This window comes from Scomber scombrus, chromosome 3, assembly GCF_963691925.1.
Source record: "Scomber scombrus chromosome 3, fScoSco1.1, whole genome shotgun sequence".
In the NCBI taxonomy this organism is placed as follows: Eukaryota; Metazoa; Chordata; class Actinopteri; order Scombriformes; family Scombridae; genus Scomber; species Scomber scombrus.
The window spans coordinates 8,562,874-8,588,640 of NC_084972.1; the positions used below are offsets into that span (position 1 = coordinate 8,562,874).

General features: G+C 46.0%; 1 protein-coding gene across 1 annotated transcript in view; it reads right to left on the reverse strand.

Moving 5' to 3' along the window:
- lrig1 (leucine-rich repeats and immunoglobulin-like domains 1) overlaps positions 1 to 25,767 on the reverse strand; it is a 37,089-nt gene that overhangs the window by 5,728 nt on the left and 5,594 nt on the right. The window contains exons 2-14 of the mRNA XM_062416411.1: positions 18,615 to 18,686; positions 17,317 to 17,391; positions 12,056 to 12,193; positions 11,564 to 11,707; positions 10,272 to 10,415; positions 9,589 to 9,732; positions 7,705 to 7,848; positions 5,324 to 5,404; positions 3,332 to 3,403; positions 2,807 to 2,878; positions 2,467 to 2,630; positions 1,721 to 2,086; positions 663 to 944 (exon numbers count right to left, since the gene is read on the reverse strand). Coding sequence (XP_062272395.1) covers positions 663 to 944; positions 1,721 to 2,086; positions 2,467 to 2,630; positions 2,807 to 2,878; positions 3,332 to 3,403; positions 5,324 to 5,404; positions 7,705 to 7,848; positions 9,589 to 9,732; positions 10,272 to 10,415; positions 11,564 to 11,707; positions 12,056 to 12,193; positions 17,317 to 17,391; positions 18,615 to 18,686 — 1,898 coding nt within the window. The remainder of the gene's footprint in view (positions 1 to 662; positions 945 to 1,720; positions 2,087 to 2,466; positions 2,631 to 2,806; positions 2,879 to 3,331; positions 3,404 to 5,323; positions 5,405 to 7,704; positions 7,849 to 9,588; positions 9,733 to 10,271; positions 10,416 to 11,563; positions 11,708 to 12,055; positions 12,194 to 17,316; positions 17,392 to 18,614; positions 18,687 to 25,767) is intronic.

The window sequence follows — 25,767 nt, forward strand, 5'->3', positions numbered from 1 at the left end:
TGAACCGCTGTGATGTCTGACATGTCTTTCTCAAGCTGCACCAAATGCAAATGTCTCAGAGAGACACCGACTCTACTAGTCACCTTGTTAACTACAGACAGTGTTGCTCATGAGGGAAATTTAGGACTTTGTAACTTGTGTAATAGTGCAGAAACCCCCTAACTTTTTTTAGCTGTGTCCAACAAGGGACTTCTTTGCTCAGTTTAAAGACAAAGGACAAAGATGATCTTAGTGCTGAGAGGGTTATAGTGGAGCAGCTCCGTTTTGTTTGATTTAACAGTGTAAAACAGCCAATAAACTGGGAGCACTGAGGCCTGCAAGTGAAGCAGCCATGACTGTCCCTCCCACCGAGAGCAGAGGAGGGTATGTGGTGGGGTGGGAATGCCTAACAAACACCCCTCTGTGAGTCACCCTCATTCCCCCACCATCCCCCCCCTTTTGACCCCCAACTGTGACCTTTGGACCCTGACCTGGCAGCAAGGCCACAGCTGCTGAGAAAAAGAAAAAATATAAAGCCTCTGATTCTGCGGCCTCGCACTGACCAATTCCCATCTGAGGGCCGAGCTATTTACAAACACTCGTTTTTGGAAGATGTGGGAAAATTATCGACGCTGAACGCGAGCCCAATATTAGCCGAAGTAACAGAGGTTGCAGGATCTTACCCAGTACGGTGAGAGTGGCGTTGGCAGAGACGGTCCCCGCCGTGTTTTTGGCGGTGCAGCTGTACACGCCCATGTCCTCCGGCTTGACGTCCATGATGAAGAAGACGTCGTCATCGGGCATGACGTGCATCCGGCGCTCTCGGGCGGCGGGGAAATCCGTGCCCCCGTCCTTCTGCCAGGCGATCTGCGGCGACGGGTGGCCCTCGGCGGCGCACTCCAGCCTGGCTGTGTTGCCCGTCCTGATGGTGCTGTCCCTGGGGGTCTTCACGAAGGAAGGGAGAACTGTGGACAAATACACACGATGTCAGTCAGTGTGGGTTGACCAGCCTCTCTGCGGTCAGAGGAAGTAGTAGACAGGTGTGATAAATAATTGTCATACTTTAAAAAAAAGAAGCTAAAAGCTCTGAAGCGGAGTTGGCCAAGGAGCCTGACTCTAAATAAATACTCTCCATTTGCAGAAAAGCAGAGAGTGACAGAGTGCAAAAGAGATGGCCCCTTTTAGCGCTGACATGCAGTTAAATCAATTTGTTCCGAATACCATCCTGGCAGAGATAGAGGCAGCGTGAGAGAGAGAGAGAGAGAGAGAGACAACTTTATTCAAGTGAAAGAAAAGAACTCAGTGTTGCCACTAAACTCAATCCCTCCTCTGTCAAACGGGATAATTGGAATTCAGATAAGTATAACATAAACAGGCATTTTATTTGGTGGAAACGATGTAATCACACACATATTAACGGAGATATGTGAGTGGCATGTTTTCAGTTTTCTTGACTCTGTTTGTGCTGAAAAAGATTCCAACCTGAATTTCTAAGATATACAACCTAAAAGCCAAGAAATAAGAATCCATTCATCTGTTAGCCGACCTGCTTAGTCTTCTCTTTTTTTATGGTTCTAATTTTTATGTCATATTTTTTTATGGACTCAAGAATCCACCTCTCCCCTTAAATAACAGTAACAGTCCTCCTTAACAAACAGGCTAATAAATCATTCCTATACACAGCAACAGGTGGTACAGCTTAAACTGAACATCTTTCAACCTTCCTCATTCTTCAACCTACCGTTGACGATGAGGCGGGCCTTGCTGGAGTAGGTGGAGCCAAAGTGGTTGGTGATGATGCACTGGTAACGTCCCTCGTGGGCGAAGGTGACGTGCCGCAGGTGCAGGATGGTGGTGTACTCCATCACGCCACTTCCTCCTCCTGTGCCTCCACCCATCGTATCGGACGTGCTGCCGTGGTGGTGAGCGCGCACGTGGGCGTAGTTCTCTGTCTCGGCGTGGCGGAGCAACTCCTGGTCCTTGCGCCACGCGAACGTCATGGGGGAGGAGCTGCTGCTGGCGGCCGTGCAGGTGAGACGCACGTCGCTACCGAGGACCGTCACCGAGGTTTCTGGCTGCACCGTGATCTGGGGCTTGGGAAGGTCGTCTAAAAGGTGGGGGAAAAAGGAGAAGAACAATTGAGAAAATGCAGGGAATAGTATGTTATTGAAGGACAGAGATTAAAAAAAAAGAGAGAGATGAGGGACAAAGTGAGTTAAAGACCAAAGTATAAATCACATGTGGTCCAATCTCAACAAAAAACATTACTCAGTAGGTGTCAGCTTGTGCTGCCTGTGTGTATTAATGAATGTGAAAAGGGCAAATAAAGCACACATGAGCATCCATTAGCATGTCAGAGTGCAATTGTAGAGCTAAACAACTAAAAAATCCACCAAAACAAATATGTGCAAATATGTAAATAACAGAACAGCGCCAAGATGTTAATGTGGCCCGTTAGTGTGTCGACATCCACCCACATACACTCACCGCACACAAAGCTGCTGGGAGGAGCCTGGAAGATGCTGGTGCCCTTAAGGCTCTCCGGGTGGGCGCAGGTGGCATTGACCCCCGCCCTCAAACCACGTGTATCCAACCACTCGGGCAGCCAGTGGAGCTGGCAGTCACACAGGAAGCTGTTGCTCTGAATGACGCTGCGGAGAGAGAACAGATAAATACATGCAGTGTATATCACATCTGTAACTGAATGTGTTTCGTAGAGTGTGTGTGGATTGCCAAAAAGCAGTGAGGGAGTGTGTGTTCAGTGTTATTTAAGGCGTGTGTAGGTCCGTGCGCATAAATCACGTGTGTTTGTGTGAATGTAACTCACAGGCTTTTGAGGCTCTTAATCTTACTGAAGGCATCGGGCTGGATGGAACGAATCGCATTCTCTCCCAAGTTCCTGTTGGGGACAGAACATCTCATCAGCAGTGATACACACATACATGCTAGCCAGCTTATGCTAGCGACGATCGGACTTTTCAAACAAGGTGGAAAGATCTGGGCGTTTATGTCTGAGGGTACATTGCCAGCTTTTTCCGTCACTCCCCGCTCTCATTTGTCAAAGGCCTGTGAAAGAGCTTATAGGAATTCCATTTCTTCTACGGAACTCGCCATATGCTCAATAACTTTGTTCCTGCGCAGCGGCAGAAAAAAAAAAAGGCCAAAGTTGAGATTGTGCTAGGCTAATGAGAGAGAAGCAGCTGGGCGCTCGCAAAAGCCCCTGTCTTCTCCTTTTACAAAGACACTATTAAATTGCTAGCCGCCTCCTCTCTGCCAGCTACTTTTGGCAATTGCACTTCTCTCTCTCTCTCTCTCTCTGAGGAGGGGCAGCCAAGCATTGTGGGATACTCACAGGTGTTCCAGGGTCTCCAGGCCAGAGAAGGCTTTCTTGGCCACCGACTTGATCTTGTTTCCAAACAGAGTCCTGCCGTTTCCAAACATGAAGGGTGTCGATAGATGAAGAGAGAGAGGGAGTGGGGACAAGGAGGGGGTGAAAACAGAGAGCAAAGACAGGGAGAGAGAGGCACAATTAGCAAGGCTGAATCTGATAAGAGTGAGGGGGTTGGGGGGGGATTGAGGTATTGGAAATCTGAACTGTGTGGAGATTAGCCAGGAGGAAGGGTGAGGGAGATTGGATGGGGTAGTGAGTGTGTGAGTGTGTGAGTGTGTCGGTGGGTGGGTGGGGGGGCACCTGGGCTCTGCGCTGGTCTTCAAAGACCACTTTTATCTTTATTAGAATTTAATAGCAATGACCAGGCGGACTGTGTGTGTGTGTGTGTGTGTGTGTGTATGTGTGTTAGTTAATTTCCTTGCAGGGCTTGTAGGGTCATACATGCAACCATGTAATGTGTGTGTGTGTGTGTGTGTGTGTGTGTGTGTGTGTGTGTGTGTGTGTGTGTGTGTGTGTGTGTGGTAGTCAAGCCTGGTTTGAGCTAAGACGTGAGTTGCTGTTCTTCTGATTTGGGGGTCCTAATCCCTTCTTCCACCCTCACCCCGCTACCGCCTCCCTCCCTCGCTTCTATCCTCTTGTAGCCGTCACTTCACAGGAAGAGGAGACACGGCTGGCTGCTTCATAATGAAGACCCCAGTGTTGGAACCCGTCCACATGTACACACACAAACAAACGGCTGTCTCTTCAAAGTAGCAGGCTACTTTGTCTCATTTTTGCGACTCTTGTTTTAAAAGGAAGTGCAAACGATGAAAACGAGATAAAATAAAAAGAGGAATAACAATCTACTCAACGTTTACTTGGCTTAGAAATGTAAGAGCCACTTCACTCCCATGTGGCGCCATTCACAAGCAGCTTTCGGGGAAACCCAGTGTGTGTGTATATTTGTGTGTGTGGTGGACACTTTGATGTCTCAGCCCTTCTTTCTCTTTTCTGCATCTTTTTATTTTTTTTTTCCCATGGCTCGCCCTGCCAGCGTTTTTTGGGGATGCAGCGGGCCGCTTCCGCCAACGCCGTGACAAAAGGGGCAGGGTCAGAGGATGGGGCGTGTGAGGCGTTTGATGTTGATGACTGAATGCGGCCCTCAATTTCACCCTCTCTCAGTTCCTAACAACAGGGACTGGGGAAAAAGAGGGGGGGGGCGGCAAGAGGAGAGCAGGCATGGAGGAGAAATAGAAATAAGCCTATTGGGGGGAGTGAACCCCTGCCAGCTTGAAGAAAAGCCCTTTCTCTCCCTCTTTCTCTTTCGTTGGTGCTCACACTGGGAAACCATCTTGGCTGGAAGTCGTCTTTTCATCCTGCAGGTTGATGATGGCGTACAGTCGCTCCACGTCCGCAGTGATTTCTCAACTTGCCGAATTTTGACATTCAGCTTTTTCCTTTTTTTTTTATAGCTACCTCGATGAAAACATTAATGAAAAATCATGAAAAACAGATTCAAAAAAATGATTCACTGTATCTCCTTCATGACCCGTTGAGTAGCAAACGGAGCCCAGTTTGGTCATAAAGCTTAAAGTGAAACAATGAAATCATAAGATGAAAGCCAGATTGGACTGGAGAGAAGCTGGATTCGGCTTCCATGGGATGACTGGAGTAAAAAAATTACCAACCAAGGAAGAGGGGCCCTATAAGTCATTGCTCAGTGTGAACACTTCCCTTCCAAGTGAAGTGTAGTGTCCTGCAGGGAGCGATATCTCAAACTGCTCAACTGTATGGCTGAATTGGAGCAGCTAAACTTAGCTGGCAGTGAAGGGTGAGTTGGGATTGAGAGGGAAACTTTTGGATGCGAGTAAAAAAAGAAGAGAAAGCTTGCTCCTGTTTTTCTGATTGTCTGTTTCTGGAGAGAACACCGGGATAGAGGGATGAAAGGGAGAAAGGAGAGGAGGAGACACTCACAGCTTGTTGAGGCTGTCCAATCCGGAGAAGGCCCCGTTGGTGTCCTCTATTGTGCCCGAGATGTCGTTATGGTCCAGCTCCCTGCGGAGAATGAGAGAAAAGAGGGTTAGGGTAAGAAAGATGGAAGGAGGGAGGAGGAGGAGGAGGAGAGTGGGGATGGGGTCTGCCAGCAATGAAGCGTTTCACAGCCCTGGCAAAGGCTGGTCTGGAAGTCACGGGTTACCCCCTCGTTCACAGTCCTTCAACCCCCATCATCCACCCCCTCTCTCTGTGCACCTGGCCTTAAGAGCCCCTCCGCTGCTCTGCTCTGCCAACCAAGCACATTCTTTCCTTTAGAAGGGTGGAGGAGGAAGAGGAGGAGGAGTGTGCGTGTGAGTATACGTGCGTTCATGTATTGAGGCAAACCCAGCTCCGGCAAACACATGTATAATTCATGACGGCATGGAGGGATTGGCGGGAACACAATGCCCTGTGAGAGGCCAGACAGTTGGGTCTGTTTGTCCAATGGTGACAGGTATGGCACAGCCAAAACCTGAGCCAAGAGTCTTGATGAGGTTAGGGGCCGAGCTGAACTGCGGCCGGGCAAAAAAACATAATGGCTTCAATGAAAGAGAAAAGGGTTTCTTTTAGTGCATTTGGGGATATTCCAAACACTTGGACCTGAAGCAAATAAGGTGCACTGAATGCACCTTATTTGCTTTTCCTCCACAATATTGAAAGTCATAGCTGCGGAGCCACTAATCAAAGCCAGCTAATCAAAAAGAAAAAACAAGTTACAGAGTTAGAGGAGTTCTGAACTCTGAACCATTAAAAAAAGAGCTTCTTTCAAACATGAGAAAAGCCTTTGAGGTTGACGGTCAGCCACACCCTCCACTACCTCCACAATAGCACCACCCCGCTCCTCCTCCTTTTGCTTTCCGACCATCTCTTATCCCCCTCCGGTTCTTTTCAGCCTCTGCTGGCCGCTGTCTTTAGCTGAACTAGGACTAGGGCTGCCAATTTCCTACTCTTTCTGGCTGGCTGAATGTGAATGGCTGTTGCCTTGTTAAAGCAAGGCCAGTGGTGGGGGCTGTGGAGCAGGGGACCGGGCACAGGGAGAGGAGAGGAGAGGAGGGGAGGGGTGGCCCCGATGAGCCAACGACCCCCGTGGCCGAATTAGAGGGCAGACTGGCTCGTTTGGAGCTTTCACACCCCGATGCAGGCTCCAGCCCCATGCCAGCACGACCAGCAGCGCAGGCCCAATTAAAGCTCCCCCAGCTCCTTTTCAGAACCCGGTCTATGCCTGTCCTCCCCTCCACTGATTAGATTAGGTCTGCCTCAAAGACATACAGAGCAGGAGAGACGGAAGAGAAGGAAGGAAAAGATGATGTGAAATGAAGACATAAATGTGTGTTGGAGGATAATATGAGGAGATGACAGAATACGCTGAGGACAGCAGAAGGGAAGAAATGGGCAGTAAGTGTGTTTTAAAAAAGGTTGAAGCCAAAAGAATCAAAGTGAGCAATTTTTAGGACAAAAAACATGAGGGGGAAAAAAAAGCTGAGATATGGCAGTCACAAGCTCATCTCCTTGTCCCACACCCTCTACTTTCCTCTGTAGCCAGTTATCTAGCACCCAGCGTGCCAGCAGAGAGGCCTCATGCGCCTTGGCTTGTCACCCCGCTGCGAGAGAGCTCGTCTAGTGATTTCTGGCACGGCTCTCCTCTTCCCTGGCTCTCTCACCAGGAAGAGGCGCAGCCAAGAGGACCTTGGTTAGGAACCAAGACCCCCAAGTCTTTCTCCTGGATTTATCCCCTGACTTTCTCTCTTTCATTCCCTCCTTTTCTTTCTCTTGGCCTGTTTAAAAAAAAGGTGGATCAGAGGGAAAAGAAACCTGTCTTTTTTCACAGCTTCTGAAAGCGGGGGGAAGGGGGGGAATCTTGAGGGAGGTGAGCAACACAGAACGCTTTTAGATCCAAGTTTGTTGGGAGCCAGTGTTTGAGACAAAACAACAAAAAAAAGCCCCCCAAAACAAAACCAGACAAAAAGGAACAAAGCAAGAAAAATAAGAAGTTGCCACAGAAACCGTGACAATAATGATGTATGAACACCTCATAAAAAAAAAAACCTCATAAATAGACATGAATGCAAATGAGATCAAACTCTAGAAAAGCAGACGTCTTTAAAAAGTAAACAAGTCCCCGCTTTGTAAAGTCTGGATGGATCACGTAAGCCTGAATATCAAATATCACACAGGAAAAAACTGATATTAAAATATTTCAGCTTTTACTGTTCCCAAGTGGCACATCACAGCCGTATCATCAGTAGGGACAAAAACCTTATATGGGTGTTATTTAGAGTGATTTGGGCTTGGTGATGGTAGTTGTAGGGGGGTGTACTTACAGGACGCGTACGGACTTGAGGCCTCTGAAGGCCCCCTCGGTGACGTGGCTGATGGAGTTGTGCCCCAGACGCAGGGTGTGGAGATCCCCCAGCACGGCCAGACTGCCTTCATCCAGACGAGTCAAGTTGTTGTACGACAGATTCCTGGAGAGAGTGATACACACAGAAAGGCAGACAAAGAGAAGGAGAGAGAGAGAGAGGGGAAAAAAAGAGGGGGGGAGAAAGAAAAATGTTCTGTGTGAGGTCTGGAAGGAGATGACAGGTTGGCAGAAAATTGAAGCAGCTCGCGACATCATTATACTTAAATTTCATGGCTGATTCAATGTCTATTTGCCACTCTGCGGTGTGTTTTTCCATTGTGACTTTTTCCTCACCACAAGATGTTAACAGAGAGAATGGGCTTAGCAGACCAGAGCTCCTAACGATTTGACAGGGAGGGAAAGAAAGTCTTGGTTGGAACTTTTACATGTCTACAACCTCCATTTATAAGCCTACTTGAGCATGTGGTAAACCCCAGGGGGATACACTGTCACTCATGAGCACTGCAGCCTTTGAAATGTTACATATTAATATATCATATCTTTTTATTCCTTAACAAGGTGGAGAAAATATATATTAGATAAGAATGCTACATGGATTTTCCAAGTTTCTTGGAGTTTCTTTCTTCTTTTTTTTTTTTTTTTTAGGTATTTGGAAAGAAAGAATACTCCAAAAACATGACACCTGGCTCAAATAAAAGTCTGGGACAAGTCAAAATAAAAACCTCTTGATACATTCTGTGTATTAATGAAAAATCCCATAGCAGTATCTTTCAAAACAGTGAGTCAAAGGCAGTATTGTGCATTTTATTGCCCTCTCTGTGGCCCTCGCTGTCTGTCTCTGCGGCCAGGCCTCAGGTTTGCTTGACCAGTCATGTGTGCAGAGATTCTCCCTGATGACCGGCTCGGCCTGGCCCATTGGGAATGCAATAACAGGCTCCTCATAAAGACGAGTCACTCTCTTCTATTCTATCATAACTCTAGATAATAAAAAAATCATATCACCGCTGACTGGTGCAGCGCCAGGAGGATGATATAGAGACAGCGCGGGGAGCAATCCGTCATTCGTAGATGGTGCGTACGGGAAACAAGCGTCGAGATACACAAAGCAAACTGACATGAACGCCGTCTACCTCTTTACCTCTTTATCCCTTTCTGACTGTTACGCATAAACAAACATAGGTGGCACAGACACCCCCCTACCCCCCCACCCTGGGCTACCTCGCAGTTAGCGACGCCTCAGTTGAGCAGAGCACTTTACAGCAGAGATACCGCAGTCGTGTCAACAGAACGGGGGGAAAGGCTCTCAGATTCGGTAGACAAAGGCCATGAAGGCGATCCTTCAGTGCAATTACCGCAACACGACGGGCAGAGGATTACACGCCGGTTTGCCAAACCCCCACGCTTCAGAACTGAGAACAAAAACTCTTGTTGAAGGGCTTGAGTGTTGTTGAGCCCGGCTCTAATTATGGGATAAACAGGCTTATCCTGAGAATAGCATAGCGTATTGAGTGTTAAAGCACAATGTCATTTAACCCTCGGTAAGGTAGGTGGGTTGATATGGGTGGAGGTGAGCGGTGTTGGGTTTTCAAGCTATAGGATAATGTGTTAAGTGCCCAGAAAATAAAAAAGCAAAAATATGCAACTTTTTAAAATGTAGTTATTTATTTATTTTAAATCGAACTTAGGTGAACTTCTGTTCTTTGCTTCTTTTAACAATCTTTCCCCCTGCAGTTATCATTCCAGGTTTAGGAACTTCTAACCACTGTCTGCTGAATGGTTTTTGTAAGAGGACATCTGGCATGGAAGTTTGGGTGTTCAGGCTAATTTCAACACTGGTACTCACAGTTCCCTCAGCTTCTGGCAGAACTTCCACCCATCAGGATTGATGCGGCCTATAGAGTTGTTACTGAGGAAAAGCTGCTGAAGGGAAGACAGGCCGTACAGGGAGCCGCTGTTCACTTCCATCAGGCTGTTGTAGTCCAGGTGACTGTGCGACACAAAATTGAGCGGTGTCAGAATTATAGCACAGCGAGTATTCACAGATCTCGACACGGCAGTTTTGCTGGCAACAGGATGTGGGCTTAGAGGTAATTCGTGCCCAGGAATGACTAAATTTGCTGCAGTGTTTGTGAAAAATTGCAATGCAATTTGTGACCATTACTACTATAATTACATGCAAAATAACAAAGTAATGTAAAAAAGTCAGCAGGAAAAAAAAGTGTGATTGTTGTTATTGTGAGCGAGTTCCAGTAATGCTACAAAAAGATCTTATATAGTTTTAGTGGTGTGAATTCCTGTAATAGTCAGTAACTGGTACAAACAACATTAGCCTTTCAAGTAGTGCAGGCTCCAAGGCTACGTGCTGCACCCATAGTTATAAATCAGATAGCTAGCTTCAGGTTAAATATTAGATGTTTTATGATGCTGGTGTCGTGAGTTTTCACACATGCTGTATCATCCTGGGCATATTTCTGATTGTGTTAATGTGTCGACAGTTTCAGGTTTGTTTGTTTTTTTAATACATACAGAACTTTCATCTTGGCGAGGTTGTAGAAAGCTCCGTCCGTTAGCTTGCTGATGCTGTTTCTTTGCAGCTTGAGCACCTCCAGGCTGGACAGACCCTGGAAGTTCAAACCATCCACCTGACGAATACGATTCCTGTTCAATTCACTGCAGGGTGGGGGGGGGAAACAAATCAGTCAACTTTTAATCATACTTTGTAAACTCTTTCAAAATCTTCTCCATATTTCAACGCAGGAAACCAAACTTTTTTTTTCTTCTTTTGACTGAGGAAAATTTTGCCCCCATTTTAACATGAGCATCCATCACACTGAAGTCAAAACTAAAAGAATCCTGCAGCCTGCACGCTTCAGTTGGAGCATTTTGTCGTTAACAAACCCCCCCAGCTTAACAGGCATTCCTCTGTGGTGTCCTTTCCACCTGTGGCATGAGGCCAGAGCTGTATACCCACAGGCTACAGCTTACAAACAAGGGTCAGACTGTGGCCCTGTGAAATACTAGTGACTCTAAAAAACAAATAGCAGAAGATTAAAGAGGGGAAAAAAGCACAATTGCTCTTTATTCTGCATGTGAAGCCTGTGCTGTCTTTGTAAGTAACAGTGAGTACAATGAGTACATCTGGTGTGTGTGTATGTGTGTGTGTGGTTGTAAAGGCTGTAAAAGCCCTCAGGTTGGCAAAGATAAACATCCTCGCAGGAGTTCTTTTTTTTGTCTCTAAATGCATCAGTGCTAGCATGTGCAGATACGGTGTCACTGGGCCACCTGTCCAACAATAGGCACCTGGGGGAAACTGCTGGAGCCACAATGAGGGAGACTCCCATTAGGCGAGTCCCTTCGTTGGCCAGAATGGAGGTGCTGAGCTACAGATGTGTCGACCTCGCAGAGACTCTGGGGGGGGGTGAGTTTGAAGAAGATAATGAAGCAGGCTGTGGGGAATGAACGCACCACTTTGGGGATATGGAAGAAAGCTATAAATCAGCGATAATATGGCCCCGGTGTTTACCTTGTCAGACCTTATCCACCCCTAGAGGTATAGCTCACACTAATAGCGTTCCAAATGTTAAAAGCTCGATCAACAGACACCGCAAACTCCTCTTCTTCCGAACTCTTCATTCTTTTCTTTTTTTTTGTCACGTCTCCAACGGCTACAACCGGGAAACCTATTCTTTTTCAGCCTAAACACAAATGTCAAAAAATACGTTGTTTTTGCAGGGAGCGAGCACTTCTGACAGATCAAAACAGGACCTTGTCAGCACGCTAACTCTGTTGTTAAACTGATGAAATCCAGTGGTACTCACAGCTGGGTGAGCCTTGGGAGCTGGAAGGCTTTCACGGGGATCTGGCTGATGCGGTTTCGGCTCAGTCTCAGGACCTGTAGAGTGGAGCCCAGATGGTTCAGGGCTCCCAGCTCCAGCACGCTGATCTTGTTGTTGCTTAGATACCTGAACACAGAAAGAGCGCATTGTGACATTAGAGATTTATAAAAAACTAAACGCAGACATGAATACCCTCATTTCTGTGTCTTTTTAGTTAGTTTACATATCTACTGTAAGCTGTAACCCCCCCTCCCCCTCCACTCTATATTTCTTTGCTGTTGATATTTTGAACACAAATGTTAAGAATATCCAATGGCAACACTTTTGTGACATTCTGCTTTTTTACTTTTTTTACTTATGCTCACTGCAGCAAAAACTGAATGTCCCCACAGAGACCATTAAAGTCTCCTCTCCTATTTTTTTCAACAGCCACATATTTAATGATGAATGTGTTAGGTGCTGCAGTAAACTCACAGGTCTCTGATTTGAAGGCCTGCAGGAAAGCAGTGCCCTCGTAGCTCGGTGATGTCATTATTGCTCAGGTCCAGGGTTTCCACGGAAACAAGTTCTCTGGTCCGTCTGCCGTCGATACTGCGGATCTTGTTATGATGTCTGGAAAATAATAAAAACAGACATTGGCATAGGCGAAAGGCACTGGGTGTGGTTGACAATCCTACTTGCAGACAGACATACAGCTTGAGTCAGCGAAGTGTCCGAATCACTATCGGGGGGAAGAAAATAAAAATGACCCCGCTCTACTTCAGTTTCCCTTTCTCATCAGCTATGAAGACACTCCAAATTCCCCCGGCTGCTCTAAGCCTACTCATGCACAGAGAGAGAAGAGTACACAGAACAAAGTGGTCTTCATCCACCACAGAATGTGTACTTTAAGAGCTTCCAAACAGAGGCCAGGCCTTCTTTAAACAATTCCAAAGACACCTGTGCTTGTCTCGAAAATCTATTAGATAGACGGGGGGCCACGGTCATCAACCGGAGCCACTTGAGGGGGGATTTCAGAGTACTTCAGTGTGTGTGTGTGATGGAATGGAGAAGGCTGCCTGATTCTCATGAAGTCTAGCCATTATCAGGGTACTCATCTGCCCAGGACAAAGGAGCTGGAGCAACTGACTAGATAACAGGATAAACTAAACTTAACCATTATGAAAAGATGCAAAAAAAAGAATCCGTTTCACATGAGCAAAAAGCCAGACAGCCAGAGTGACAGACACAGACACACACACACACACTCACAAGTACAAACAGAGAACACGGCCACAGGGCGCACAAGAAACATGAACACAGTTTTACTCTACTGACAACAGACGCAGTAACTAATATATACAGGAGGTATAGAATATGCAAAGCAGACAGCGCATCTCTATCTTGTCGGATCAGTGGTCTCTCTGTGTGTGAGAGTGTGCGTGTCTGAAGGCCAGTGTTATCTGAGCAAACATGAAAACTAGTGATAGATATGACACATGTCTGGGTTCTAGCTGGGGATAGGAGTTTCATTTAAAACCACTGTCATTTACCAGACTAGTCGAAAAGAAAAGAAAAAAGAGACTTCAATTTGATTACCTGTTTAATTTAAAAAGTGCTGAATCACCTAATCTTAACCTGTGAAGAGTTTGGTAATATTTGAAGGCAAAATCATCAGCAGAGCCATAAAAAAGCTAAATATAAGACTTTTGTTGATAGTTAATTAAAGCTCAGCATTATTATTCTGATTGGTTAACCTCCCAGGATGGTGTGTGTTTGACAGAGAAAGAGCGAGAAAGAGAGAGAGCAGGTGTTCCACCAGTCAAACTCTGTCATAACAAGGTCAGTCCCTCCTTCCTTTCTAGCCTTCAGCAAGCAGATGGACACACACACACACACACACAGTCATTTATTGGTGTCTGAGAGGAGGAGGGGTCACACCACAGTGCCCACCTGAATAAACAGTGGCAGAAATGGTTAAGGATGATCCATGTGAGCACACATGCGCAAACACACACAACACAAATAACACATGCACACATGGGACAGACCAACAGACAGTGGCTACAGTGAGCAGGGGAGGGAGAGAGGGAGGGAAGGAATGGGGGAGGAGAGAAGGAGGTGGGAGAATGAAGGGGTGAGGTGGGGTCAACAGCTGGTGACCTCTGCTGGGAAAAACAGATCAGTCTCAAACTGGTGGGAGAGGTTGACCCCTCTCACTCTCTCTCGCCCAACTCTACTTCCAACACTCAAACTCAAATTCTCTCTCTTTTTCTCTCTCTCTCTCCCTCCCACACTGGAGAGCCCAGCTGTGTGTGTGAAAGACAGATAAAGCATTGGCGCTCAGCGTGTTTGAAGTCGGCGCATACAATAGTAGCGTTTATAAAAACTGATTATCATACGGCCGGTGACATTTCTGATAAAGAGGAGCTCCCTTTCGCTCTCGTTCCCCCTTTGAAGTCCGGGGGGGTTATATTCACTCTTGATTCCGCTTAATTCCAAATCTCATTACCCTGCCCCACAGACCATCTGATTATCATGAGCCCGGCTCGTTTTGACACTTCTTTTGATGTATGGAAAGTCCATCGGCGGTTTACACTAGCATGTCCATTCTCTTGTTTCCCCAGTGTCATCTTTGGGGCAGATTGTTTGGCCCCCCATCCCTTCCCGTTTGAAGCGCGGTGGTTGGGACAAAAGGAGAATTATTTCAAAATCAGATCATCCAGCGGGCCATATGATTTCTATCCCGAACTGTTTTAAAAGGCCCTCTTTGATGTTGACTGAGCAGGCGATGAGCACAATGGGAAAGTTTGTGCTGCTCTGCTGTCACTCTGACACTGTGTTTTTAAAACGTTTTTGTTGCTTCTTTTTTTTTAGGGCCGTTCCTGCTGTGGCATTCTGGGAGTCCGCGGGGTGTCATCGGGCTCGCCAAAGTGCATTGTGGGACATTGTGAGAGCCTGGCATATGGTCTTTGATTGGTTCATCAGCAGCTTTGATTGCTTTTTGCTTTACATTAACAATACATTCCTAGTAAGACGCTTCTCAGAGTTCTCTACTAATACAAACTCTGCTGATTGTCCTGAAGGAAATGTTTAAACTGGAGCAATATAACACACAGTCAGGCTGATCTGTGCCTAATGAATTCCACAAGAGTGCCAGAGATCAAAAGAAACTGCCAGACAAGTGAGAAAGAAGAAAGGAGGTGAAAAGGAAACACACCTCAACCAAGCGAGAGATTTAGGAGAAAGAAAAAATGAACGGACGCAAAAGAAAAAAATTCAACCTACTCACCTATCACGTCTTAGTTCACCCAAATGTTTCTACTTCTAACTTTTATCCATTCGTAACATTCGGCAAATATCAACCATTGTCAGCAACTAGCTGAATGATCCACTTGAAGACTCAATGGCAGTCAGACTGTCAAACATTTGCAACCACAAATAATGAGATCTTAGCCTTCTGGAGAGGTCACTAAAGATCCATTTGCTCCACGTGTGTACGTAGGTAAGTGTGTGTGTGTGTGTGTGTGTGTGTGTGTGTGTGTGTGTGTGTGTGTGTGTGTGTGTGTGTGTGTGTGTGTGTGTGTGTGTGTGTGTGTGTGTGTGTGTGTGTGTGTGTGTGTGTGTGTGTGTGTGTGCATGCGTGCGTGTAAGTCACTGTCTCACACAAACTTGTAGTCAGACGGCATTCCAGACCATCTTCATCTGATGGCACAGGAACAGTGCAGTGCTGCCAGGGCAGATACACAGAAACTGTCTCACTCTGGTTGGGGAGGGGAGTCAGGGTGCGTTGGATTTTCTTTCGGGAATAACATTTCTCGCTTCCTTTTTTTCTTTCAGTTTACCTCTCCATACCCTCCCGCTGACTCCTCGACTACTTCTTCTTAACTGTTTCTCTTTCGACACGTCGTGATGTCACCCCGATCTGACGCCCTTTCACATCTCCTATCCCTCCCTCCCTGTTTTCTCATCCTTCCTCCCCTGCTCACTGTTCCCATTTTACTGTAAGCCATGTGACTGACAGCTGCAGCTGCAAGTGCTTCAGCAGGCCTTCGCTTCAGCTGTGTGGCTTTGTAAATATCCGACCCTCCCTGTAGCCTCCACTCCCATCGGGCCTGGAGGCCTTCCCCTAGCAACAGGCTTCTAGTAAGGCCAAAAAAAGACACCCCGATCATTTGGAGGGGCTGCGACTCACACAGTTTGAGCCAGTAAAGGTGAACTTCTGCTCCAATCTGTTATGTATCAAATGAAGAACAGGAGTTTGTGCTGGACTTTAAAGACAAATCATTTTAAATGAACAATTTTAGAAGCTAAAATGTTTTAAAAACATGAAATGATGACAGAGACAGGTCAGAGCTGCTTAATAAATCCTCAAATTCCCCTTTGCTAACTGTAGCAGAAATATTCAGACCACATGATTGCATTATGATCAATTCCGAGAAGCAGGCAGATGACATACGGGGAGAAGCGAAGGTGTGACTCCCACAAAGCTCACCACTGAAAATGATATGATGATGACCAATGTTACAGGAACCAGCAGCTGCATACTTTACTACCGGGTAATGGGCAGGCCTGCTAGCAAGGTGTGAAAGAAAATACAGAATAATAATATAGTTAAGCTAATAGTTAGCACTGGACTAGCTGAGGGGGGTCAGACTCGCTTGTTTCGGGATGATTGAGATGTAAGAATGTTCACCGGTCGCACCAGGGGTGTGTGTGTGTGTGTGTGTGTGTGTGTGTGTGTGTGTGTGTGTGTGTGTGTGTGTGTGTGTGTGTGTGTGTGTGTGTGTGTGTGTGTGTTTGTGTAGAATCTAAAACAGACTGAGAACGACTGCAAATTATCTTGTTATAAAAACTGTAACACTCTCCTATCACCATCGACATTTCGATTTTTATCTCGGAAACTATTTTGGTCTAACCTTAGAAAGCTTTTCATTGTACAGTCATTGTTTTGTGTGGCTCGCATTCCTTTCAACATTCTTGAACATCATAGTAACACATAAAATTATCGGTATAGAGATAAGATTGAAGACTTAAATTAAAGTGTTGAATGAATAATCAGCTCTGGCTCATGTAAGTATGGCTTTTGCCATTTCTTTCACTACCTCAACTATTATTAGCTGATTTTCTAAACTATAACTTCAAAACAGTAACAGTAGTCTGAACTTCACATGTATGACCACAATCGGGAATTTAACAAATATCCATCGTGATTTTCTTTCTACAGAGTAAAAATTGAGACTGTTGACGACTACCCAGCGCACGTTTGTGACACACACAAGCGCACACACGCCCTTCCCAAATAGGGCAGTAAATCTCCGGTGAGATGCCAACGCAGGCAGCCCCCAGAGGCACAGTTTCACAACTGGGAGCAACCGAGTTGGAACTATATACGAGCTGACACTCCAAGCAGCCAGCACTGCTAACTGGAGACGGGACCACATGGCCAGCTAATACGACTAGTCAGTTACTTGACCACATACTAATGGCTCCAGACAGAACTCCATATTGATGCCAACAGAGCTCCAGAGGAAAGACTTTTTTTTTGCTCTAGTTTTATGTAATGGAGTCACAGTGGTACCTCGCTTTTACACATACCGCTGCAGTATTACCTCTGACACGTTAAAGCATTTGCATCCTTGATGTCAAGAGACTATTTCAAGAGCATTTCAAAGAGGCCACTGACCTAAGAATACAGTAACAGAGAGCCAGATCATTCTGGTACCGTGTTAAGCAGTAAGTGGGGCGGTACTCACAGGTAGAGAGATACAATCCTGGAAGCGGCCGATCCTAAATCTGGTATGGAGGTCAGCTCATTGTGGTCCAGCCGTCTGAAAGTGACAAAACACACAGAGTAGTAGGTTAGAGAACAAAACTGTGCACATGGATGATATATTATAAAGTTAGAGGACTTCACAAAGACATTTTTTCTCCAAGTAGACCAAACACTTCAGGAGCAAAATTTGTAGTTTTATTTGTGAAACTAAACATAAAAAACCCTTAGTTTGAATTTTCAAATTGGCACACCAATATAGTTAAGATTGTACACTCAAAGTTCTCATAATTTCTACACAAACTGTATATGCTGGTTGAGATGCCACAGTGTAGTTGAGAATATCCCACATGCTCCATCACATGAGGCTAAAATCATTCTAACCGTGTGTAAATCAAAAGATTTCAAACACTACTTGTCACGTCTGCCACACGGCAAGTAGCAAGTCATCCTTTTAAAAACCAAAAATAACATGGGCGTAAAACAGATGTCAAGGAGCGTATGACTGACTGGCCGGCCTGCCAAAGATGTCACCAGTGTGTGTATCACTGGTTAGCTCGTGTATGGGTGTGTATGTGTCCTGTGTACTGGCGCTGAGTGACACAGAGCCAAGTCCTCTCCTCACCATATAAAATATTTACAAGGCCAGCGTTGGCCACAGTATCGGGTGGTGGAGGGGAGGCTTAATATAGAAAACCACCACTTTATTCTCAATTGAAACTAAGTTCAAGGCAACACGTACGAGGATGCTTGCTAGGAAGTTGGAGCGGCGACCGTGGACGTTACGCGGTGTGTACACAGGCTGCGGAGCGAAAGCAGCACTTAAGCGGAGAGCATTCCTCTGTCTGTGTCAGTGTGTTTTTGACTAGTGCTTGGAGCTCACACATGGGACTATACAAAACCTGAAGGCAGTCCATTAGAGAGTGTTCGTGGGTTCGCTTCCAATTTTCCAATTCTGTATATCCAATCAGTGTAGTGCTACAACGAGCCCAGTCAACAGACTTGTCCTGGTAGAGTGTCTGCTGAAAAGTGACATGTGATTTCACAACACTTCTCCTGCATGTGTGCCTGCTCTAAATATTCAGGTGTGTGTATCCTGTAAGCAGGTGGTAAAATTGACTTTATTTCAGCCAAGTGGCTACTGAAGATTGAACTTTTATCAGCCACACAGTAGATTACCACTGGTGAGTGAAGCAAATCTACTGACCTCTTGCATATTTTACCAGCATTTGGCTACCTGCTGGTGCTACTGTTGTGCCCTGCCTTTAGGTGGATACTTACAGTTCTTGTAAGTTGGGAAGATTGGCAAAGGCTTCTACGTTGATGGCAGTCAGCTTGTTATAGCCGAGATTTCTGAAAAAAAAAACAGAAAAGGAGGTTGTTAATATAAAAGATAGTTCACTTTCCTTTTATTTTTAATAGCAAATCAGGGGAGAACAACAGCGGTGCGTTGATATCTTTCATTACTTTTTTTATCATACTTGTCATGGGCGTTTTTCCAGTTGTTAGAAGAAAGAGCTTAATCGATATCAATTATTTCTCCCACTTGACAAACAGCCTCATCCATCCACATTAAGTATGCCTGAAAACACTGCAGTACATCCATTCAGCTGGCCTTCAAGAGAGAGGGGGGAGGAGGAGGAGGAGGAGGGCCGATCAATATTATTGATACAGAGTGTCTCTCGCTCCTGGCTCACTTTCCCAACATAACCCACAGGTCATTCATCTGCAGCAGTCAATTTGCACTTTAGGCTAACAGTGTATTTAATAGCAGGCAGTTGACTTGTACAGAGGCTTATTAGAGAGTGATTTGTCCGGTGATATAGCGTTACCTCTGTCAGAGATTGAGCCAGTGAGGAGGAGGGGGAGGGGGTTTGATGTGTGCACACCTGATACACATCTGTATTTCACATTGAACTTCCCACGCCGTATGAATCAAATTCATTTTCACGCGTAAACAAGTGCTATCTCTGTCACACACACACACAAACACACACATCTCCTGCCTGGCTGGATGGCGCTCGGCCTGTTGGCAAAGAGGTGGCTGCAGTGAGAAGTGGTGTTTGTGTTTGTGTGGTGGGGTTAGGCTAGGCAAAGACAAAGGGAGCCCACAGCTCCGAGCCGCCTGCCTCCCCGCACTCCCCTCCGTCCCCTCTGTCCAGACGTGAGAGACGGCCCAGGAATGTTTCACAGGCCTGCCGAGAATTGGCTGCTTGTTCCCAGAGGCTAGGGACACTTTTTTACCTGATGCAACACATTCCTCATCCTCTCGTCACGCGTCGGCCCTCGAAAGGCCGCTTCTGGGGGAAAATGTGGCTTATAGAGGGGCTGAACTCTGCTGCTAGATTCGGTTAGCATTACATTTTAAGTCATGTAACATAACAGAGGCTTATTATAGAGAGAAAGTAGAAATGGATATTAAGAGAGCTAATGACAGGAGGCTGGGTCAGTATCACATCATACACCACTCCTCTTTTTAATACTGTTTATGCCTATCAATCTCAATCTCTGTCTCACTTGACAGATTTCCCTTTCTTGTTTTCAGTGCTTGATTGCAGATAATGACAGTTTCCCTCCCCTGTTCTTTCTGTGTGTGTGTGACGAGATAATAGCAGAGCATGTGTCTGCCCTCCAGACAAGAGCTTGACAGGGAGGTGTGCGCACGCGTGTGTGTGTGTCTATGTAATGATCATTTACTGGGGGGGTACCTCCCATTGTGGCGCGGATCGCTAAATTGTCGTCCCCTGCAACAGGAGGCAATTACCTCGTTACTGTGAAGCAAAGTGAAAAATCACACGGCTTTCCAACGGGCCACCTCTGCCCGGAGGTATGTATATTCAAGCCAACACACACACACACACACACACACACACACACACACACACACACACACACACACACACACACACACACACACACACACACACACACACACACACACACACACACACACACACACACACACACACACACACACACACACACACACACACACACACACACTCTGTCTTCTAAAAGAGCGATCAGGAGTTTCAACACAACCTGAATTTGCCGCCTAACAGATCAAGGAATTCTACTATTCATGTAGGAATATCACCTCAAAAGAACTTTCTTTGCATGCAAAAGGTGGGAGGAAGTTGGTTATACACGTACATTGTTCATGGGTATGAAATTCAAAGCTAACAATAAAGAAGAGGGCAAAACAGAACAAAGGATGACTGAGGGAAAAAAAGGGAGTCACGTTTGAGAGCCAAACCTGCCGTACTGGTGCTAAAGGCCACAGCAACAAACAAAACAGGTCCTGTGTGTGTGTGTGTGTGTGTGTGTGTGTGTGTGTGTGTGTGTGTGTGTGTGTGTGTGTGTGTGTGTGTGTGTGTGTGTGTGTGTGTGTGTGTGTGTGTGTGTGTGTGTGTGTGTGTGTGAGTGAGTGTGTGTGTGCGCAAGCATGCGTGGGCCTCTTTCTCCAGTCACCTACAGTGTTTACACAACTATCTTTTCCTCTCCACTTCATTCAGTCAGATTTATATTCTTGCCTATCAGATAAGTTTCACAGCGTTTTAACACCTACTGTATGAAGCAGCGGTGATAAGGCTGCTTTCCTTTCCTCTCCCTCCCTCCTCTCCTGCTCCCTTCTCCACCTCTCATGTGGATGGAAGGGGTGGGGTAGAGTGGAGGGGAAGGGGGGGACTCCGGCACTAAGCGTGGTTAATGCTTTCCAGAAAGTGACCTTACAATCACGCCGATTCTGGAGGAATTTGCCGAGCTGGGATCAGGAGGCCTAGTAGTCGTTAAGAGTTTCACAGAAAAAAGGGGAGACACACCGAGCTCAGCGGAAACAATCGTACTGAGAAGGGCGAGAGCCTTCCGGAGAAGCTGTTGAACACGTTGCCGTGAACCAGCCGTGGCACAGCGCATCTTCTGTAAACTTTTAGGTCGTATAATCCGACCAGGCAGGAAAGGCTGTGTGGTTTAGATGGGAACAGACGCTGCGATTAAACACGGCAAACAATACAAAGTCATTTGGTTCTTTAGTGCCTCAAACATTGCATTCCATTGTATGGTACAAATAGTTTATACAAAGGGGCAGGGCTGTTTGACATTAGTCAGCGGGAGGAAAATCAAAAGGGCTCTTAGCCAGGTACTTAACTAAAGAATAGCATGTGATAATTTAAGGCCGCATGTTGAGCCAAACATCAATTTTCCCACTGAATTCAAGCTGCTCCAACTGGTGCACCGCAGCCAGGTGGATAATGTGTACTGTCATTTAATTGTTTATCTTCCTTTTTTCAAAAGGATAATAAAACAAGATTATCTAATAGTGTATCTAATAATCTTACAACCACTCTTTCACTAACAGTTGTTCATCATTTAAATCAGCTCATAAATGTTAAAATGACACATTCATTTCATAGCTCTGTGCCTCCACTCAACATGGTTCCTCTTTAATCTGTAAACATATTCAAATTAAAGCAGCTTGACACTTAAAAACTTCCACAAATATAAAAAAACACGTAACGTTAACCATCTGTTCTGAGGTGTGCCAGCCAACATTTTTACTGTGTAGTACTTGTAGCAGAGCGCTGCCATCGGTGAGCCTGACGGTCAGGGTAACCTCTCCTCTGTCAGCAGGACTGGAGAGACACCAAAAAACAAGAGAGGCAGCAAGTTCCACTCTTCCACGCTCTTCCAACCCCACCCCAGCCTAGCCGAAACCCAAACACCTCCCCACACATTAACAAACAATAACCGCAAACGCTGAGGAGTGCTGTCAAATATCAAGGAGAGAGGAGAAACTCAAGGCTGCGACATAATAACGTCAAATAAATAAACCGCAGCAAGACAAATGGCGACATCAGAAACAACCAAATGATCCATCTTAAAGCCTGACAGAGGTACCGGTGAGACGGTGAAACACGATCCAGGGAGTCGGGGTTTGGAGATACAGATTCATGTGATTTTTACAACTTTGGAAAGTTAACACGGCGGCGATTGTTATGTTTCGCCGCAACGATGGCGAGGTAAACAATCGGAATTCAGCGTTTGAGTTACAAAGTAATGCAACAGGAATGTGCGTTTGCATGTGTGTGATTAGCCGACGCAAGCTCCTTGCCGCATGACGTCGGGGCGAAAGCTGGATACAGTTCGCCTTTTTTGATGTGGACGACTGCTGCTGCCCGCTATGTAAACGCTCTGCCCCCCATTCAAATGAACAGGAGGGCTATGTTGTTTTTTACGTGGTGCTGATGTTGACCTGAACACCCCCCCTTCTTCATACTCCTCCTAACTGCGGGAAGGATACACAGGCAATATGAAGCATCACTCTTGGCTTGCCTGGCAAAAGAAATCTACACAAAACAAAGTGATAAATTCATAATAGGCCCGTCTGACTAAGCAAATGGTCTAAGGAAAGAAAAAAAAAAGTACAGAACAGGGCTCAGCGCCTGCAGTAGACCGTCATTGCTGGACGGTGGAGCTGATTTGCTGTGGGAGTAAAGGAAAGCTGGGAGTACAGGAGTGATGTTATAGCGCATGACACTATTGCTTGTAAGTCAGCGTGTGTGTGTCTGTGTGGGAGAGAGAGAGAGAGAGGGGAGATACGGACGGAGGGAGGAATCGAGCGGGGGGACTTACACACACAGAAATACATCATCATTATCTTCCCCCCTCCCCGTTTCTATCGTAGATAAATGCCGCATGAACTTTGCTCGCTCAAAGTGTGAAGTGATGTCAGTGATGAGCCTTCTGTAAGTCCAGCTGGGAGACAAAGGCTCTTTAATGTGGTCGATTTCAAAGCATCATAAAACTAGTCAAATAATAACCTGCGTGTCAGAGAGCCAGACGTGCACACATACACACATACACACCCCTCTTCCTGTCATTAAGGGGCCGGTTTATAGCCAGGCAACTGCAGTGAGAGTGTACACAAAGCTAACGCCAGCTCCAAGCCACCATTTTACACACTAGTCAAACAGAGGAAGGAAGAAAAAAAAAAAAAAAAGGAGCCAATATCTTATCAACTTTGACAAGGTTAAAAGCATAAGCCGCCGAACAAGATTTGCTGTAACAATGATGAATGTGACGTGCTAAAAAAAAAAAATCGGGAGTTAAAACAGCAAAGTTTAACGTCTTGAGAGGTTGAGGGGAAGCTTAGGTGCAACATCAGAGAAACGGAGCGCTGGTGGGGTCAGATTTTCACTATTTGCATTGCAGATTCCTGACGCCCCCACACGCACGCACACACACCGACACACACACACACACATCTCAACAAAGGAGTTGCACCAGCGTTTGAAATCAGTCAGGCTGGGAGCGTGACTCAGTTTCTGATGTTTTCCGAGGCAGGAAGGCGGGAACACATCTTGGGACCATGTGCACTGTTGCGCCTCTCCGCTCTCGCTGGGTTTTTTGGGGGGCTGAGGCAGGAGATGGAGTCCGGGCACTCCAAACAAACAGGGAGAAGAAGGTCTGCGTTATAGCCCGAGGCACCGCGTGAACCCGTGGCCGGGGCTTAACGACGCCAGCCTGGACACTCCAGATGAGAAGCCCGAAAAACACTCAGGCTTGCCCACGCTTGCATATGCACACATTGTCCACACACACACACACATATGCTCCTGCATTAAATACTGGATTCTAGTGTGATAACACTGTAATTTCTTACAAATGGCGCCAGACTATTTCATTATGGGTAAAAGGAAATGAGTGTCCCCAATTAATCTGAAAGAATAACATAAATACTGTGTTTCTTCAGTGGGGCTATTGTTTTAGTACTGTGCAGACGGCTGACCCTCTGCTCTCCACTTCAAAGTGAAGAAGAAGACAAATTGTAAGGCCATTTTTTTTCCTACTTATTGTTTATTATGCTAGGAGAGCAACATTCTGCAATAATTACTGTAGCCAGCGGAGAGAGAAAAGTGTCTAAATAGTGAACAGTGCTATCTTCACAATCTAGGCCCATGTGAACGTGTGGCTGTCTAGACAGTGGAGCTCTGATGCTCCTTTTTGGTCTCGACAGTATCAAAAAGTACGGAGGTTTGACAAAAAAATGTTTGGCCCCAGCATTGCACTCGCTCTTGGTTCTCAAAGGACCGCCTGTTTTCTGCGGAGAAGCTATTTCACTTGCACAGTACCTCTGACTCTCTGTCCAAGTCACGCTTTTTTTCTTCTTTTTTTTTTTCTAACATCTTCTCCAGATTTCCAAACTCTTACCAGATGTAGAGAATTCGCAGATGATTCATCGATCAAACCCACTTTGTAGACACCGACTTTGGGGGGGGGGGGGGGAAGAGGGAAAGGGGGAGAAAAAAACTTGGCGCCCTTAAGTGTCTTCACAAAAGGGCCATCTATTCTACTGACTGGATTCCTGTAGAATGACTTGTGGCAGCAGCTGTTTGATTGTCATCAAAGCCGGTGTGAGGCCATGAGCTCACTCTGTATCTTCATGTTAATGCCAGTCTTTATCTGTTGTTATTAGAGTCGGGGGGAGGGGGTCTCGACCTTAGCTGTTCCTTCCTAATTCCTAATAACAGCAAATCATCTTAATTAGTCAAAAGAGGATTATTTACATTAAAAAACAAAATAGATTGCTGCTTTAAATTTCCACATAGCTCTGTACTTTTACAGTCGGACACCAAACAAGCTGATAAGACAGGAAAAAGTGAAGAGCAGCTGATAAAAATCAGTGCCAACGATAATATCATCCTAAACCCTTCCAAACGCTCGAGTTGTGACTTTAAAATATCTGCCAGAGGACATGCGAGTCAGGGAAACTATGACAATAAACAAACTTGGTATAATCACTCCCAATACCACAAGATTAGAGGGCTGCATAGAGAGAAATGCCCTTGAAACCACAAGGGGCTAAAACCCTGCTGAGTGCTTCTGCTGCTGCTGCGTCTCTGTCCAAGTGCCGAAACGTTCCTCTGATCAGGCAGGAGTAAGGAGCATTTCTGCAGCTACATCTGTCAGTCTTCACTGTATATAAAGCTCAAACACACTAACAATAACAACAGTAGAAACGCTAAACCGAGGGGGTAGGGGTAGTGTTACCGCGGCAAATTATTTTGCATGCTTATTAATAGGTTCGATGAAGACAAAACACCCCCTAAAAATAAAGTCGTTTCTGACAATGTGACATTCGAGCCAGGCCTCTGTGTGTGTTTCCGTGAAGTTTTATTTTCATCTGGGTTTCTTCAGTGTGTTACAACATGTGTGATGGTGGTTGAGGTTTCTGACCACTGACAGGACTTTCACCAACTAGTGGAACCAGCTTGAAAGCAGCAAGCAGTGGCGGCAGACCGTGACATTGACAAAACACTTCCATGCAGTGGGCGGAAAATGCCCCCCCAGCCCTCCCCTCGTATTCCCCCCCGGGCCAGGTGATCTGCAACCCCACCCTCTGCCCGACCAAAGTCTGAAACCAGCCGGCTGAGCT